Source organism: Paroedura picta, chromosome 4 (assembly GCF_049243985.1).
Source record: "Paroedura picta isolate Pp20150507F chromosome 4, Ppicta_v3.0, whole genome shotgun sequence".
Lineage (NCBI taxonomy): Eukaryota > Metazoa > Chordata > Lepidosauria > Squamata > Gekkonidae > Paroedura > Paroedura picta.
In genome coordinates, this window is record NC_135372.1 from 29,108,549 (window position 1) to 29,124,073 (window position 15,525).

Consider the following 15,525-nt stretch of genomic DNA (forward strand, 5'->3'; position numbering starts at 1 on the left):
CGAGGGCTCCGGCGCCGCGTCCTCAGTCTCGCCCTGGCTGCGCGCTGGCGGCGGCGCCTCCTGCGGGGCTGATGGCTGGAGGGTTATGGGGCCGGGCAGCCTCCCGCGGGCGGCGGCGGCGGCGGCGGCTCGAGAGCGGCTCCGGTGGCCGCCACTGGCCGCGCTGCTCACCTTGTGCTGCCTCCGGCCCTGGACAGGTAGGCGGGGGCGACTGCGCGGCTTTGATGTGCTTGCCTTTGATCTCCCCCTGTCGCGGGGGGGGGCGCTGCGTGCAGATGCGGAACAGCTGGCGGGCTCGGTTGGGCCGGGGCTTCCTTGGGGGTCTCCCGTCCAAGAACTGACCGGGGCTGACCCTGCCGAGCTTCCCGCGTCTGACCGGCTCGGGCAGATCGGACTACGCGGTCCCCGATGCGCCCCCTCGCAGTCGCTCCTGGATTGGGGGCAGCCGGGGTTGGGGAGGGATGTGGGGCAACGTGTGATTGGCCGTGGAAAGCGATGCCAAGCCCTCTCCCTCCCTTCTTCCCACTGCGCTCTAATGGATGAGGAAGGAGCGGTGCTTTTGTTCGGAGTACAGGGTTGCCAACTCAGAGGTTGGGAATTCCTGGAGGTTTGAGGAATAAAACCTTGGGGAGTCGAGGGATCATTGACCATAAAGCGCCCCCCCCAAAAAAAGCAGATGTTTTCTCCTGGGAAGCTGATCAGTCCAGTCTGGAGATAAGTTGTAATTCCGGGAGATCACCAGGCCCTACCTGGAGGATGGCAAGCCTAATTTGAATGACTGGGAAGAACCCCGGCCTGCAATTGTTATATGGTCTAAATCAGGGGTAGTCTACCTGTGGTCCTCCAGATGTTCATGGACTACAATTACCATGAGCCCCTGCCAGCAAATGCTGGTCTAAGTGATCCGTTTTGAGGGAGTGGGCAATCGGACCTGCAGATTATTGTGTTTTTTGCAAAAACATTTTTGTGTGTGCTTGCTGTTCCCAAAATCCTTCCGGTGGCTGCGTGCTGGGATAGATGGACCCAGGAAGGCTCCAGTTAGGAAAGCGGGGAGGGGAGTAAAGTAATGGGAGAAGGAGGAGAAGGCAGATGTGGCCAGCCAAATGGAACCTCCATATTCAAGAGCAGTCTATCTTGGGATATTGGGCTGGGGGGGGGAAACACTCAACAGAGATTAATTATGATTTAATTCTGTGCTCTTCCTTTGTAGATTTAAAATAAATCTGTGGGAGGCCCTAGGGGTTCTACACAGGGTTTCCAAATTCCTGGGGATTTTGGGGTGCATCCTGTGGAGGTGAGGCTTCAGCAGGGGACGGTGTCATAGCGTCCACCTTCCCAAGCCAGCCATTTCCTCCAGAGGAACTGACCCAGGGATCACTTGTGATTCCAGGAGATCTCCAGACCTCACCTGGTGGTTAGCAACCACCTTATCATGGAACGTGGGCCTGTGAAAAAGCATCTTTAATGTTCTGTGGGGCGTGTGTGTATTGGAGTGTGCCCTTGTCCTTTGGAACCAGGAAATTTGGGGCAGGAGTTCTGGATTTTGTGCTGTTGTGGTTGGAGTGGCAGCCTGGGAGAAGCCTGTGTTCAAATCCTCAGTGAGGTGGCCTGCTTTGCAGGATCGTTGCCTGTGAGAGTCAGATATCAGCAGGGAGGAGGGGTTTCTGAAGGGAGGGGAGAGCAGATTATAAATCTCTGGACGGATCGAGTCCCTGCTTTTCATTTCTTGGCACAGGAAGGGAAAGAAGAGAGAGGAAAGGAAATTAGATTTTCAGATTTTGAGCTTGCGTTTGGGGTTTTCTTGAGGGGAGGATAGCAGCGGCGGGGGGGGGGGTAATTTTTGTGTCTTTGAGGGAGAGGTCCCTGGTTCTTGAAAGAGAACAGGGTGATGGCTTCTGAGGCTTTGGGGAAGGCAGACGTTGGAAATTGGGGTGCTGCTCTGTGTGCCTTCCTGGAGGAGAGCAAAGAGGGTCTTCCGTGTGGGCCTTCATGATCTGGAGGGCTTGTTGGGGGGGGGGGAAGTAAACTGACTGGTTTGCCTTCAGATGTTTGGGGGCCCTTCCATGGGGGAGGGAGGCAGATGGGGGCAGAGTAAAAGTTGTCGCTGAACACAGCAAGAAACTGGAAATCATTGGAACCACTAGCAGCGTGGTTTGATCAAACAGCAAACCTTTCAAAAATGGCCAAATTAACTAACATACTTAATGGAAAATCTCTGGAGCAGGGGTGGGCAAACTGTGGCCCTCCAGATGTGCATGGCATTTGCTGGCAGGGGCTCATGGGAATTGTAGTCCATTGACAACTGGAGGGCCACAGTTTGCCTACCCCTGCTCTGGAAGATCCTCGAGAACAAGGGCACTATTATACTGACTCTCTTGCCAGACAGAAGACTAGAACAGATTTGGAATCAATGTTATTCTGATGGGGCTCAGGGTTGGCAATCCGATTTGCAGCCCATTCCTCCCTCCCTCCCCCTCTCTCTGCTTCCTGCTCCCCACAAGGAGTCCAGGAGGTTGGGGAAGGTGAGCAGGAATGCCCTGCTCTGGGTCCCCTGGGGAATTTCCCTGGCAGGCCAGAGATTCAAAGCAGGTCTCCTATTTCTGGGGTTCACCCCACTGGCATGGGGGTAACTGGAGTCTAACATGAACCAGGAATGGGGGCATGGTTGCCAGGCTCCAGGGCAGGGCAGGAGATCTCCCGGAATCACAACTGAGCTTCCGATGACAGGGATCCCCTGGGGAAAACGGCTTCCTTGGAGGGGGGACTGGCAGCAGACCCCACTGATCTCCTTCCCCTTCCTGCAGGCTCCATCCCCAGATCTCCAAGAATTTCCTAACCCAGAGTTGGAAATCGGAAATCGGGGTAGGAAAGATGCGGGGGGGGGGGGACTTGCTGTTATCAGCAGCCACAGGGAAGGGACCACCTGGGCCGTTTATTTGAGGAAAACACCCAGAAGTGGTAACAGCCTTAATGACAAAAGAACTAACCTGGGAAGGAGCCAGAATTGAACTGGGTTGGTCTTCGAGATCACTCCGAGACTCAAACTTTGTTCTGCTGCTTCAGGCCAACGTGGCGATAGGCACTCTGTATAATCTCAGAGGCACCACGGTCCTGTCAAAGGCACTGAAAACCAAGCTGTGTGAAAGGAGCTGAGACAAGCAGGAAAAGCCTTGCCCCCACCCCTCCCCAGTGGCCGGGGCCTTCTCCGAGAACACACGAAGGGTGGACCCTCCTGCAGCCGGGGAGGTTTGTTTTTCTAGTGGGCAAGCGAGGAGCCCACCCTTGCCAAAGAAAACAAGTTCGATGTGCCGGCAACACAAAGGCCCCTTTCTGCCTCCCGCCAGCCCCGGCTCCCCTGCTGCTCGTGGCCCGCAGGCCCCTCCTCCCCAAAGACAAGGTGAGCCTGTGTGCGGCCCTCGAGGTGGGCGCTGCGTGGGTTGCGGGCCAGCATCGGAGCCTCTGCCTGGCATGCGGAAGGCCCCTGGTGCGATCTTTGGCATCTCCCGTTGAAAGCACCACGTAGCAGGTGGTGGGAAAGACCTTCCTCTGCTTGAAGCCCTGGAGAACAGCTGCCAGGCTGAGAAGGCAAGATTCTTCTCTTGGTGGACTTGGTGGACTAAGGGTCTGACTCAACATAAGGCAGCGTCATGCGTGACCGGGTGTGCCTTTGTTTTGGGGGAGGCTTGGTGGCAGTGCCTCTGCCGGGCATGCAGAAGGTCCCCGGTTCAATCCCTGGCATCTCCAGTTGAAAGGGAAGTGGGTGATGGGAAAGGCCTTTCTATTTGCATTTGTGTAGCTCTCAAGTTTTTATTTCGGCTCTCCTTCTAAGGAGCGCAGAGCCAAGTTCATTGTTCTTTTGGGAGCCTGGGACACAGCTGAGCTTGTACTCTGTGGGGGAGCTCAGCCCTGCTGCTCCTCGGTGTGGTGGGAAAGGCATGCTGAACGTGGAGACTGGACAACTATTCAGGAGCATTGCTCTGCTATTTGACGGATTTGTGGTCCCATTAACAGCCATTAGCCAAGTAAAACCTCCATGGTCGGAAGCAGTCTATCGGTTTGGTGCCGGTGCCTGGGTGGCGGAGGGAGGGAAACGAAAATGTAATTTTGCGTCATTTTAACACATCCTGTTAATACTCCTGCTTTACTTCAGTTCTCTTTTCAAATGTCTGGTTTGAGTCTAGACTTCTAGAATCTCAATTCCATTGCAGTGTTTAATGGGTAGTTGCAAGTTTCATGCGTTATGCAGGGGGCTGGACTAGATAACCCTGGAGGTCCCTTCTAACTCCATGATTCTATCTGTCCCATTCTGCAGATTGTGTTGACTCCTTCTGCCTAATCTACTTTGAGTGAGAAACGTGGACGACAACTCAATAAACGGAGAAGCTGTCCTTAGAGCGGCCTTTCTCAACTTGTTTACCCTTGAGAAACCCCAGAAGTGGCGCAATCGTGGAGAATTTGGTTGGGAAGCCGAGCTGTGGGCCCGCCCGCCCACCTGGGCCCCTCCCCTTCCCACCCCCTCCAGGCCCATCATTGACCACATGGAGGGAGAGGCAAAATCACCCAACAAATGTTCACCAGATTTTAAAAATATAAATGAAAACCCATCAGGAAACCTTTCCAGGGTTGTCAGTAAAGCTCATGGGAATCGTAGTCCGTGGACATCTGAAGGGCCACACTTTGCCCACCCCTGGTCTAAAGGGCCATAAATAAAGATTCATTGCTTGGCATGCAGGTTTAATCCCCGGTAGCATCTCCAGTTAAAAGGACCAGGCAGGGAGTGATGGGAAAGATCTGTGCTTGAGACCCCCAAGAGCTGCTGCCAGTCTGAGTAGGCAATACTGACTTGGATGGATTCAGGATACGGCGGCCTCATGTGGCGCGATGTGTTCATGACCAGTTCTACCCAGGCCAAAGGCATCATGGCGTCTCTCACAGAATCTCACGGTGGCAGAAATGGTGAGGAGGGTGGAGCCAGTGTGTGTGTCTGTGTGGTGAGAATGGCCTGGTTGGCCAGTAGGCAGGGCTTGTGTATCCCTCCTGATGGATGTGTCCGTGATCTTCCTTGCTCTGTCTCTCTCTCGTCACAGCAGACGGCCAGCCTTGCCGGATCCAGCGCTGCAACACGGACTACGTAGCAGCCACCTCTCCGGTGACCGAGGAGACTTTGCCGCACACGGACTACTGCGTGGCTTTGCGGGCCTATTCCCTCTGCACGCGGAAGACGGCCCGTCTGTGCCGGGGCGATCTGGTGTACCACTCGGCGGTCTTCCGGATCAAGGAGCTCTTTGGGCAGCACAACTGCTCCAGTGATGGGCCAACGTCCTCTGCCAGGGCCCCAGGAGCCACGCAGCCCTTGGTTTCTGAGATGTGCAACTACCAAGCCCGATTCAGTTTCCAAACCAGATTTGCTCACTGTGGGCTCTTTGGGGACCCCCACCTGAGGACATTTAAAGATGAATTCCAGACCTGTAAAGTGGAGGGAGCCTGGCCCCTCATCGATAACCAGTACCTGTCGGTTCAGGTGACCAATGTCCCTGTGGGGCTTGGATCCGGTGCCACAGCAACCAGCAAGGTAAATGACATCTGTTTTGTTTTTAAAAAGCTTCCCTGGGAGCCTGGGGGTCATTTGAGCACTTTGCAGATGGCTAGATCAGTTAATTTGCTTTGGTTGGAATTCAACCCTTTCGTTCTCAACCCAAAGGAGGGTGGCGGCTGATATCATCGGCTTGAAAGGCGCGTGATGAGCTTTGCTGTTGACCTTCCTTTGGACCACATTCTGCATTTAGCGCAATCACAAGTTAAATTGTTTTCTGGAAGCCAGCAGGTGAAGGAATCACATACACCCCTCCTTGCAAAAAAAAAAACAATCAGTCAATGTTGAAAAGGAAGATTTGTTCTGCCTAGTTCTATCTGGGGTGCTATTTTCTAATGTTCCCAACGTTTGGAGGGGGATGAGGGGAGAATACAGCACCTTCCTCTTTAAGAAATATGAAGACGAAAAATAGTTGGTTCTTATATGCTGCTTTTCTCTACCCGAAGGAGTCTCAAAGCGGCATACAATCACGTTCCCTTTCCTCTCCTCATAACATATACCCTGTGAGGTGGGTGAGGCTGAGAGAGCCTTAGAGATTACTGAAGAAGAAGAAGAGTTGGTTCTTCTATGCTGCTTTTCTGTACCTGAAGGAGTCTCAAAACAGCTTACAGTCGCCTTCCCTTTCCTCTCCCCACAACAGACACCCTGTGAGGTAGGTGAGGCTGAGAGAGCCCTGATATCACTGCTTGGTCAGAATAGCTTTATCAGTGCTCTGGTGAGCCCAGGGTCACCCAGCTGGTTGCATGTGGGGGAGAGGGGAATCAAACCCGGCTCGCCAGATTAGAAGTCTGCACTAACCACTACACCAAGCTGGCTCTCATGCATTTGTACCAAGACATTTCCCTCTCAGCTGCCCTGATTTGACCCTGTAGCCAAATGGTGAAACCTGGCCCACTTGATCTTTGTGCAGCACAGGGGAGTCAGACCCCAGCCCACCTCTCCTCCCTCCCTGCCTCACTTGGGGATGGTTGAGCTGCTTCTCCCCCTGGGCCCTTTTGCCAGGGCCATTTTCCCCTCCTGGTCCATCCCTGGGAGATTGTCTCTTCTTGATTAAATCACCACAGCCCTATAAGGTAGGTATTGTTGAGAGAGAGAGAGAGCCTGGCTGCTTCTTGCCTTCCATCTCAGCCTGCCAGAAGGGAAGATTTGGTCCCAGAGATTAGGCCATGGAAAGGGAAGGAGGAACGGGTCTGCTCTGAGCACTGGATGGGCCATTGGTCTGATCCAAGATGGCGTCTCTTCTCTTCTGAACTCTGACCAGATGATAAAATCAGAGTCCAGTAGCACCTTTAAGAACAACAAAGATTTATTCAAGGCGTGAGCTTTCAAGGGCAAGCACTCTTCCTCAGACACTCGAAAGCTCATGCCTTGAATAAATCTTTGTTGCTCTTAAAGGTGCCACTGGACTCTGATTTTATTGGGTTACTTCAGACCAACACGGCGACCCATTTGAATCTGACCAGATGAGACCAGCTTGGGTCATCCAGGTCAAAACAAGAGACTTTCAGAGTTTGCCTCTGCAATGCAACCTGGGATTTGCCCACCTCGGTCTGCCTCTGCAATGCAACCTGGGATTTGCCCACCTCGGTCACATGGCCTGTAAAAAGATTTCAGGACAGCTGGGAGAAAATCCGGGAGGTATGCAGAAGTATAACAACTGTGGGACAATCTTGCCCAGAAAGACCTTAATAGCCAGGTCAACAAGTAGTCCAACTTTAGAAAGAGGCAGCTGTTTTATAGCCCCTGCAGGTGATTTTGCAGGAAGTAAAAAGCCTGCCCGTGGGAGAGAACCCCGTGCCTTCCCCCCACCTCGTCCCCAGACTCACTTTGAGCTTTGTCCTTTAGACATGGGACCCCTGGAAGGGGGGACAACTAGATATGGGAGTGGCCACTAGGCTTGTGCGATTCGGCCGCTATGGCGGCCGTTCCCTCCTGGTGCAGCCAGCACCGCACCGCGGGGGGGGGGCAGGGCAGTGCCGGCAGCGGCAAGACAGCGGGCGCAACCACGCAGGTGCGGAATTCTGGCATCCCGTCAGGCCAACTTTCTAAAGTTGGACTACGTGTTGCCCTGGCTATGAAGGCGTTTACTGGCAGGGGCTCATGGGAATTGTAGTCCATGAACATCTGGAGGACCACAGGTTGACTACCCCTGCTCATGGTTACATCTTGGAGGGCCCATATCCAGCCAGTGCTGAGGCAGCTGCATTGGTTGCCAGTTGGAGCAGGTTCAAGGTTTTGGTATTGACCTTTAAGGCCCTTCTGTGGGACTGTCTACCTTCCTATGTCCCCCGCAGGGCTTTTTGCTCTGCGGGTGAAAACTTGTTAATGATCCCCGGCCCACGAGAGGTATGCCTGGCCTCAACCAGGGCCAGGGCCTTTTTGGTCCTGGCCCCCACCTGGTGGAATGAGCTCCCAGGAGAGCTGAGAGCTCTGACAGAGCTCTCACAGTTCTGCTGGGCCTGCAAGATAGGGGTTGGCGGCCAGGGCAATTAGACCTAGGCCCCCCTCCCCTCTAGAACAGTATCCACTCCCTGATTACGACTTGAGTCGGGCTGGGGTTTTTGGGAAGTTGCGGAGTGTGGAAGGAAGGTTATTTGTGGTGCCAGGGTGGGATAGATTATTTTACTGGGGTGTGTAACCTGCCACAAGCCAGCTTGTCTGGAAGTGGTGGCCTATAAATCAAATAAATAATAATAATAATATGTTTAGGTTTTATTTAGAATGTACTAATATATATGTGTAGACTCCCTCTGCAGAGCTGAAGGGGATATCAACAGCAGTGGGGAGGGAACAAATGATTACATCCAGGTTGCACCGCTGTAATGTTCTCTGCATGGGGCTGCACCTGAGACATGCCTGGGACCTTTAACCCGTCCACAAGGTACCAAGGCAGATTGCTTGCAAACATGTCTTAAGAACACAATAACGTAAGAACAGCCCTGCTGAATCACACGCATGATGAGCTTCCGTACTGTACGGGCCTACAAGAATATTCCCCAGAATCCCTTGTAGTGTGTATGTGGGGGGGGGGGGGAGAGCCCAAGGCAACAGGTCATCATGGGCAGGTTTCTCAGCGCAGATGTTCTGGAAGCTTCCTTGGAGGTACGCATGATGCACAGCAGTGGCTCTCTGCTGCCACCGTGTGGCAATCTGTGATAGTGGCATAAACATTTAGAAAGGTTGCAGCCCCGGGCCTGGAGTGAATGCGCTTAGGAGCATGGGTCTCTCCATGTTGCAGTCTCGTTGAAGCAAAAAGACTGGATTTGGCCAATAGCTGAACAGGAGAGCTCCTGGGCGTCCTGCCCACGCTGCATTGGTGAAAGAAAGGCAGGAAAGAGACACTGTTGCCACCAGATATTGAAACAGGTGAAACAGATCTTGAAATAGATGAGCCAGTTTGATGCAGTGGTTAGGAGTGTGGACTTCTAATCTGGCGAGCTGGGTTTGTTACCCTGCTCCCCCACATGCAACCAGCTGGGTGACCTTGGGCTCACCACGGCACTGAGAAAACTGTTCTGACAGAGCAGTGATATCAGGGCTCTCTCAGCGTCACCTCCCTCACAGGGTGTCTTTTGTGGGGAGAGGAAAGGGAAGGTGATTGGAAGCCGCTTTGAGACTCCTTTGGGTAGAAAACTGCGGCATATAAGTACCAACTCTTCTTCTTCATCATCATCTTCTTCTTCTTTGATGCTTGTTTCTGCATAGAGTTTTGTCCCGGCAGGATCTGTGTCTCACTGCTGCTCGTGGGCATGGCACTATCTGTTGCAAGGATTATTTCCACGTTTTCCCTTGCTTGAAAGTTCAGTGGCTCCATTCGCCCAGTGAGGTCCCTGGGGTTCTGGTGCTGGAGCAGTGATTGCATGTTTTAATCAGTCCTGAAAAGAAGCCAGATTGGCAAACAGTAAACAGTGTTGATTTGTTTAGTTTTCATTTAGAATGTGTACATAGGCTGCCTCTTCAGACCCCAGCTAACTTTGGAAAGCACAAAAGCCACTGAGAACCCAAATGAAAACGGACAAGGAAACTACAAAGAGCATAAGACTCACCAGCAATCTCAGCGTGTGAAGAATGTGTGCGTTGTGTCACAGTGTTAAAAACATTTCCAAAGTACTGCAATTTTGCGTTTAACTCAGTGGTATGCTCTGCACCCTACCGTGCTTAGACACCTATGCGCATAAAGTGCTGTGTCATGTTAACAAATAAGATTTCTAGATATAAACAAGTAGGAGAAGAAAGCTGTGCAGATTTTCTGACTACATCGGATGCTTTTTATTTTCTACTGGAATTGAATTTCAGAATCAGAAGACCTTTACTGGCATACAAAGAAGAATAACCTTAGCCCTGACCCGGAAACTACAACTGGTTCAAAATGCAGCAGCCAGGATCCTCACAGCAACACCGTGGAGGTCTCATATCTGGCCTATTCTCCACCAGCTGCAATGGTTACCAGTTGAATTCCGGATCAGACTAAAGGTTCTGGTAATTACCTTCAAGGCCATACGCGGTCAGGGCCCAGTGTACCTGAGGGACCGCCTCCCCGCCTATGCCCCCAAAAGAGCTCTGCGCTCTACCACCACCAACCAGCTAAGGATCCCTGGCCCTAAAGAAGTCCGCCTGGTCTCGACCAGGGCCAGAGCATTCTCTGTTCTGGCCCCCACCTGGTGGAATGAGCTCCCAGAGGAGATCAGGGCCCTGACGGAGCTTAAACAGTTCCGCAGGGCCTGCAAAAAGGAGCTCCTCCACCAGGCATTTGGCCGAGACCAGACGTAATCAACAGCGACCAAAGGGCCCCTGCTCCCCCCCGCCCCCCCTCAGAATTCCACCAATAAGCTCTGGACCTGTTTGTATTACTATATTGTTATACTGTTATATTGTGCTGTTATTTGGTTACAATTATTAGTTATCAGTTATACATGTTTTATAGACTGTTTTATGTATTGTTCTTTGTTATGATGTAAACCGCCCTGAGCCTCCGGGCAGGGCGGTATATAAGTATGATAAATAAAATAACAGGAAAAAAAAGAATACATTATAAAGCAGAAATTGTTCTACAGTTACGGGACCGCCTAGCCGGCTGCACAAGGACGGCAGCAGAATCAATAACTTGACTGTTTTTGTTCCCTAATGGGAAAATGATTTTAGTCTCATCATCAAGTCCTTGTTTAGTGGGTTGATGAGCTACCCACGAATAGTGGGCTAGAACTAGGGATGTGCACCTCAGCTCAGCTGTCCCAATACTGCCCCTCCTCTCTGCACCATGGCGTTGTCTCCTACACACCACCTCGGGCTTTGGGGATCACTGAGGCAGCTGAGCCGAGGCGCACATCCCTAATCTGAGATTGGGTTGAAGCAGGGATAGTCAACCTGTGGTCCTCCAGATGTTCATGGACTACAATTCCCATGAGCCCCTGCCAGCAAATGCTGGCAGGGGCTTGTGGGAATTGTAGTCCATGAACATCTGGAAGACCACAGGTTGACTAACCCTGGGTTAAAGCAGTCGGCAAGGTCTGTGAATGGCAGCCAGTTAGCATGAAAGTTAGCCTGACCCAGCATGGCTTCTGTGAGGTTCTAATGACTGGGTGTTGGAGGAGTTCCGGTGGGCACGGCAGGGTCAAGGGCCATGGATTAGCGGCAGGGAATCTACTCGGCACCTCCAGTCAGAAGGTTCAAGGAGGAGGTGAAATGAAAGGCCGCCAAGAGCTACCGCCAGCGGGAGGAGACGGTAACGGCCGTGGTGGGCAGAGGCTCTGACGGAAGATAAGGAAGATAAGTTGTGGGTGCAGCAAACCTTTCATTCTCAGAAGTAACATCCCGGTTTCCCCCTCTTGCAGATCACGCTGATTTTCAAGAGCTTCCCTGGCTGTTCGGAGCAGAGGGTCTACCAGGCGACCCCCGGAGACTTGCCTCTGGCGTTCACTGACGGGACGAGGAGCGGGGGGCTGCAGGAAGGCTCCGGCAGCAGCCTGCGTATCCTGGAGAAGCCGGACAGGAGGCAGGTGGAGATCCAGGCCCACCACATAGGCAGCACCGCCATCCTGCGGCAGGTGGGCCGCTATCTCACCTTCGCGATCCGCGTGCCGGAGGACATCCTGGGCCCCTCTGAGCACAGCGCCGACCTGCAGCTCTGCCTCCACGGCTGCCCCCAGAATGAGCAGATCCAGGAGCACCGGCTGAGTCCGGCCAGCTCCGGGCAGACCCTGCCAAGCTCCCGGCAGGCCTACACGGTGGAGACTGCCAGCCAGGAGTGCAACCACCTTCTGCCCGTGGAGGACATGTACTTCCAGTCTTGCGTCTTTGACTTACTGACCACGGGGGACTCGGACTTCTCCATGGCTGCTTATGGAGCTCTGGAGGATATGAAGGCCCTCTACCCCAGCAGGATCCGTTTGCTCCCTGCCTCCAGGGCTGCCAGTTCAGCGGGCTGGAGGCCCAGGCTGGGAAGAACTGCTGCTCTTTTATCACCTGGCCTTCTCGTCTTCCTCGTCCTTCCCGTTTGGCGCTGACAACTGTGGCCGCAAAGAGGAGTGTGCCACAGCCCTGAGCTCAGCCGAGCCCTGCAGCCTTACGTGAGCGAACAAGGAGATCTCCCCTGATGCCAGGAGTCTCTGCCAGCCCTAGGGATGTGTGCCTCGGCTCAGCCGCTTCGGTGATCACCGAAGCCTGCCGCCTCGGGCTTTGGTGATCACCGAGGCGGCTGAGCCAAGGCGCACCTCCCTAACCAGCCCCCTCTGCTATTCCAGACCATGAAACACTCAGGGTAGAAGGTGGATTTCATTCTGCATGCAGAGGTTCTTGAAAACAAAGTACTAGGAACAGAATCCCTGAGCCTCAGGGGAGGGCGGTATAAAGGTAAAGGTAAAGGTCTCCCCTGTGCAAGCACCGAGTCATGTCTGACCCTTGGGGTGACGCCCTCTAGCGTTTTCATGGCAGACTCAATACGGGGTGGTTTGCCAGTGCCTTCCCCAGTCATGACCGTTTACCCCCCAGCAAGCTGGGTACTCATTTTACCGACCTCGGAAGGATGGAAGGCTGAGTCAGCCTTGAGCCGGCTGCTGGGATCGAACTCCCAGCCTCCTGGGCAGACAGATTCAGACAGCAAGTCGCTGCCTTACCACTCTGCGCCACAAGAGGCTCTTGGGAGGGCGGTATAGACATTCAATAAATAAATGCTCAGAACGACACTCACTTGGGGACTTTGCCTTTATTTCCCTGGACTGCTTGCTGGGCAAAACTGCTTCTTGGGCTGGAGCTAGCAAGCTGATCAAGGTTTGGTTAGGAGTAAGTCCCTGCTGCCTCCCACCCCACCCCAGAAAGCTGTGGCCTTCTGTGTTGAGCACATGAGTGTACGTTCTCTCGGTGTTCACAGTTCCACTAGGCAGGTGCATTCAGCTCACATGAACCGGAATACGCCCCCTCCCAAAAAAACGCCTTATTCGTATTTTTTGGGTATTACTACAAACCATTACAGTGATCCTTTTTTTTGGGGGGGGGGGGAGCAAAAGGGAACCCTGAAATGGCTGCCATTTATCTGTAGAGAAAGCAGGATCAGCTGTTTGGCAGGCATTTAAATGGATCTCAGTCCCTTTAAATGTCCAGGAACTGAAAATATTTGGCTTTCCTGAATATTTTCCGAATCCCAGTACTATACCCATAATGGGAAATAATGATATTTATCATCAACCCCCAAAGGACAATAGCCTTGTTGTATATTCAAAGCTAACACAGTTTGGAGCAGGGGAGGAGCTCCTGTGAGTCCCTGCTCACTTTTTCAGGTAGATCCACGTGGGTGGCTCTGTGAGTCTGCCTGGAGCTCGAGGAAAGAATAACAGTCCAGCAGCACCTTCAGGACTAAAAGCATTTGTGGCAGGGGAAGAGCTTTCCCTTCTTCGGCTAGATCCAGATGCGTGGCCCTGTTAGTCTGTCTGGAGCAGAAGGAAAGAGCCAGAGTCCAGGAACCCCTTCAAAACTAATATAATTTGTGGTTGGGGAAGAGATTTCTTGAGTCCTCACTTCTTTAGGTAGGTCCAGATGAGTGGCCATGTTAGTCTCTCTGCAGCAGGAGAGAAGAGCCAGAGTCCAGCTTTTGTATCTGCAGAAGTGAGCAAGGACCCACAAGAGCTGCTCCCCAGCCACAGAGTTTGTTAGTATTGAAGGTGCTCTTGGGCTCTTGTTCTTTTCTGCTGCTACAAACAGATGGACTGGGTGGTTTGTTTCTTGCTCATCCTCTCTCTGAGCCTTTGGGGAGGGCGGTATATAAATCTAAATAAATAAATACCGAGGGCCATTTTGCCTATCTCCCCCTCCAATGTCCCACTCCCGCACCCGCCTCCCTCTCCCTTCTCATGGGGATGTTTTTATTTTTTTAAGCAAGCTGCCTGGAGCAACAAATAGGCGTTCAATCATGCAGGCAAAGCAAAAATAAAAAAATTAAAATCTCCCCTCTAGTTAATACACAAAGCATGCCTCTGTAAAGCCCCCCCCCACATACGCATAACCGGGAACGAGATTAATTTTTAAAAGATTCAAAGCTAGCAATTCCATAAGGAGTAGCATTATTTAAAGCACTATGCATATATGATTAGATACATAGGTGTTTCAATGGAGAAGTTTTACTTTAAAAAAATTAACTGGCATTGTGGGCCCTTTGAAACATGGGGAAAGGTGATTGGCTGCCTGGCTTGATTGACAGGCGGAGGAGAGTCACGTGTAAACTTGTTGCTCTCTTCTGCCATTTCAAGCAGGCATGTGGGGTGTTAAGAAGCGTGAGAAGGCAGACGAAAGTGAGAGAGCCAGAACCTGAGGAATGTCTGGAGGCACGTTATTTTTAGCATTATACCATTTTGTTGGCGTAACGCTATTTTTTTCAATGTCTGGAAGTGCCTTGAGAACTTCTGGTTTTCTGCAGAGCTGGGATTAGCTGGGGAAAGGAGGTGGAAACAGCAGGCTTCACTGGGATTTTCTCACCCAAATACATTCAGAATTTGAACACTGAACCAATTACTAGAGTTCTGATTTTGAGTGGATGCCAGATACCCGGCTGATGCTCACTTTGCCTCTCTCTGTGTTAGAAAAAGGGGCCAGGATAAGCCCTTGTGGTGCAATCCACTTGGACCAATATTTGCTGCAAATAGCAACAAAAAAGATGTATATTTCTGTTTGAACGCTTGTAAATGAGTCTGTACATTTTATGCAGTGTTCTCTCTCTCTCTCTCTCTCTCTCTCTCTCTCTCTCTCTCTCTCTCTCTCTCTCTCTCTCTCTCACTCTCTCTCTCTCACTCTCTCTCCGCCCCATTCCCTAATATTCTCCACCAGTGTCAGCTGGTCAGAACATTTACCACATTGTGGCATGTTCTCTTTTAATAAATTAAATTGATTTGGTCCATTTCCCCCCTAAAACTGTGTGGCTTTGGTGGCGGAGGGGAAATATGCGGAAATGCTTGTGGAACCACCACCTCTGAACTGAGATCTGCCTGTTTGGATGGTATGTTTGGAACTCTGGCTGTCCCCCCCCCCCCCCTCCAGGTTGGGTCTTCCATTTGGTTTTCCCGTGCCTTGGGGCTTTCCCTTGTTTTACAACAACAATTGAGGAATCCCCTACTTGATTTCCTGCAAGGGTTGGTTGTGACTCGGAATAGGCACCCCACTGATATTCCCTCCCCCCCAAAACCTGGTTTATAAGTCTCCTGCCTACTCTGACTTATCTGCCAGGACTGAATGGAGAGTTTGGTCAAGTAACGTATAGAAGGCGGCTGACTGGCTATTGCCACTGTGAAAATGGACTTCTGCCACCGCCATATCTCTGTGCTGGATTTCTGGGCAGCTTTGAAAAGCCATATTTTGTTTCATTCTGGATGGCATCAGCCCTGAGCATGGGCAGAGTGTCTTTGTAAAAGCAATTGCTTCCTGATGGCCACTAATTTAGGTGGCTTTTG

General features: G+C 52.1%; 1 protein-coding gene across 2 annotated transcripts; it reads left to right on the plus strand.

Annotated features, from left to right (window-relative positions):
• LOC143835038 (repulsive guidance molecule A-like) lies at positions 1 to 14,971 on the plus strand. Of its 2 annotated transcripts, none has more exons than XM_077332122.1 (3): positions 1 to 197; positions 5,091 to 5,572; positions 11,425 to 14,971. In XM_077332122.1, exons 1-3 carry the CDS (start codon positions 86 to 88, stop codon positions 12,094 to 12,096), a joined length of 1,266 nt encoding a protein of 421 aa, XP_077188237.1. In that variant the 5' UTR covers positions 1 to 85; the 3' UTR covers positions 12,097 to 14,971. The 2 variants fall into 2 exon arrangements, with proteins under 2 accessions (XP_077188237.1, XP_077188236.1); XM_077332121.1 differs by having other exon boundaries at positions 3 to 197; positions 5,088 to 5,572.
• Positions 14,972 to 15,525: the final 554 nt, after the last annotated feature.

Bases quoted from the DNA above. Each gene is read 5' to 3' on its own strand.
- LOC143835038 (XM_077332121.1), top strand. From the start codon at position 86: ATGGGGCCGGGCAGCCTCCCGCGGGCGGCGGCGGCGGCGGCGGCTCGA. The intron at 198-5,087 runs GTAGGCGGGGGC...CTCTCGTCACAG, and splicing joins CTGCCTCCGGCCCTGGACAG to CAGACGGCCAGCCTTGCCGG. The intron at 5,573-11,424 runs GTAAATGACATC...CCCCTCTTGCAG, and splicing joins GTGCCACAGCAACCAGCAAG to ATCACGCTGATTTTCAAGAG.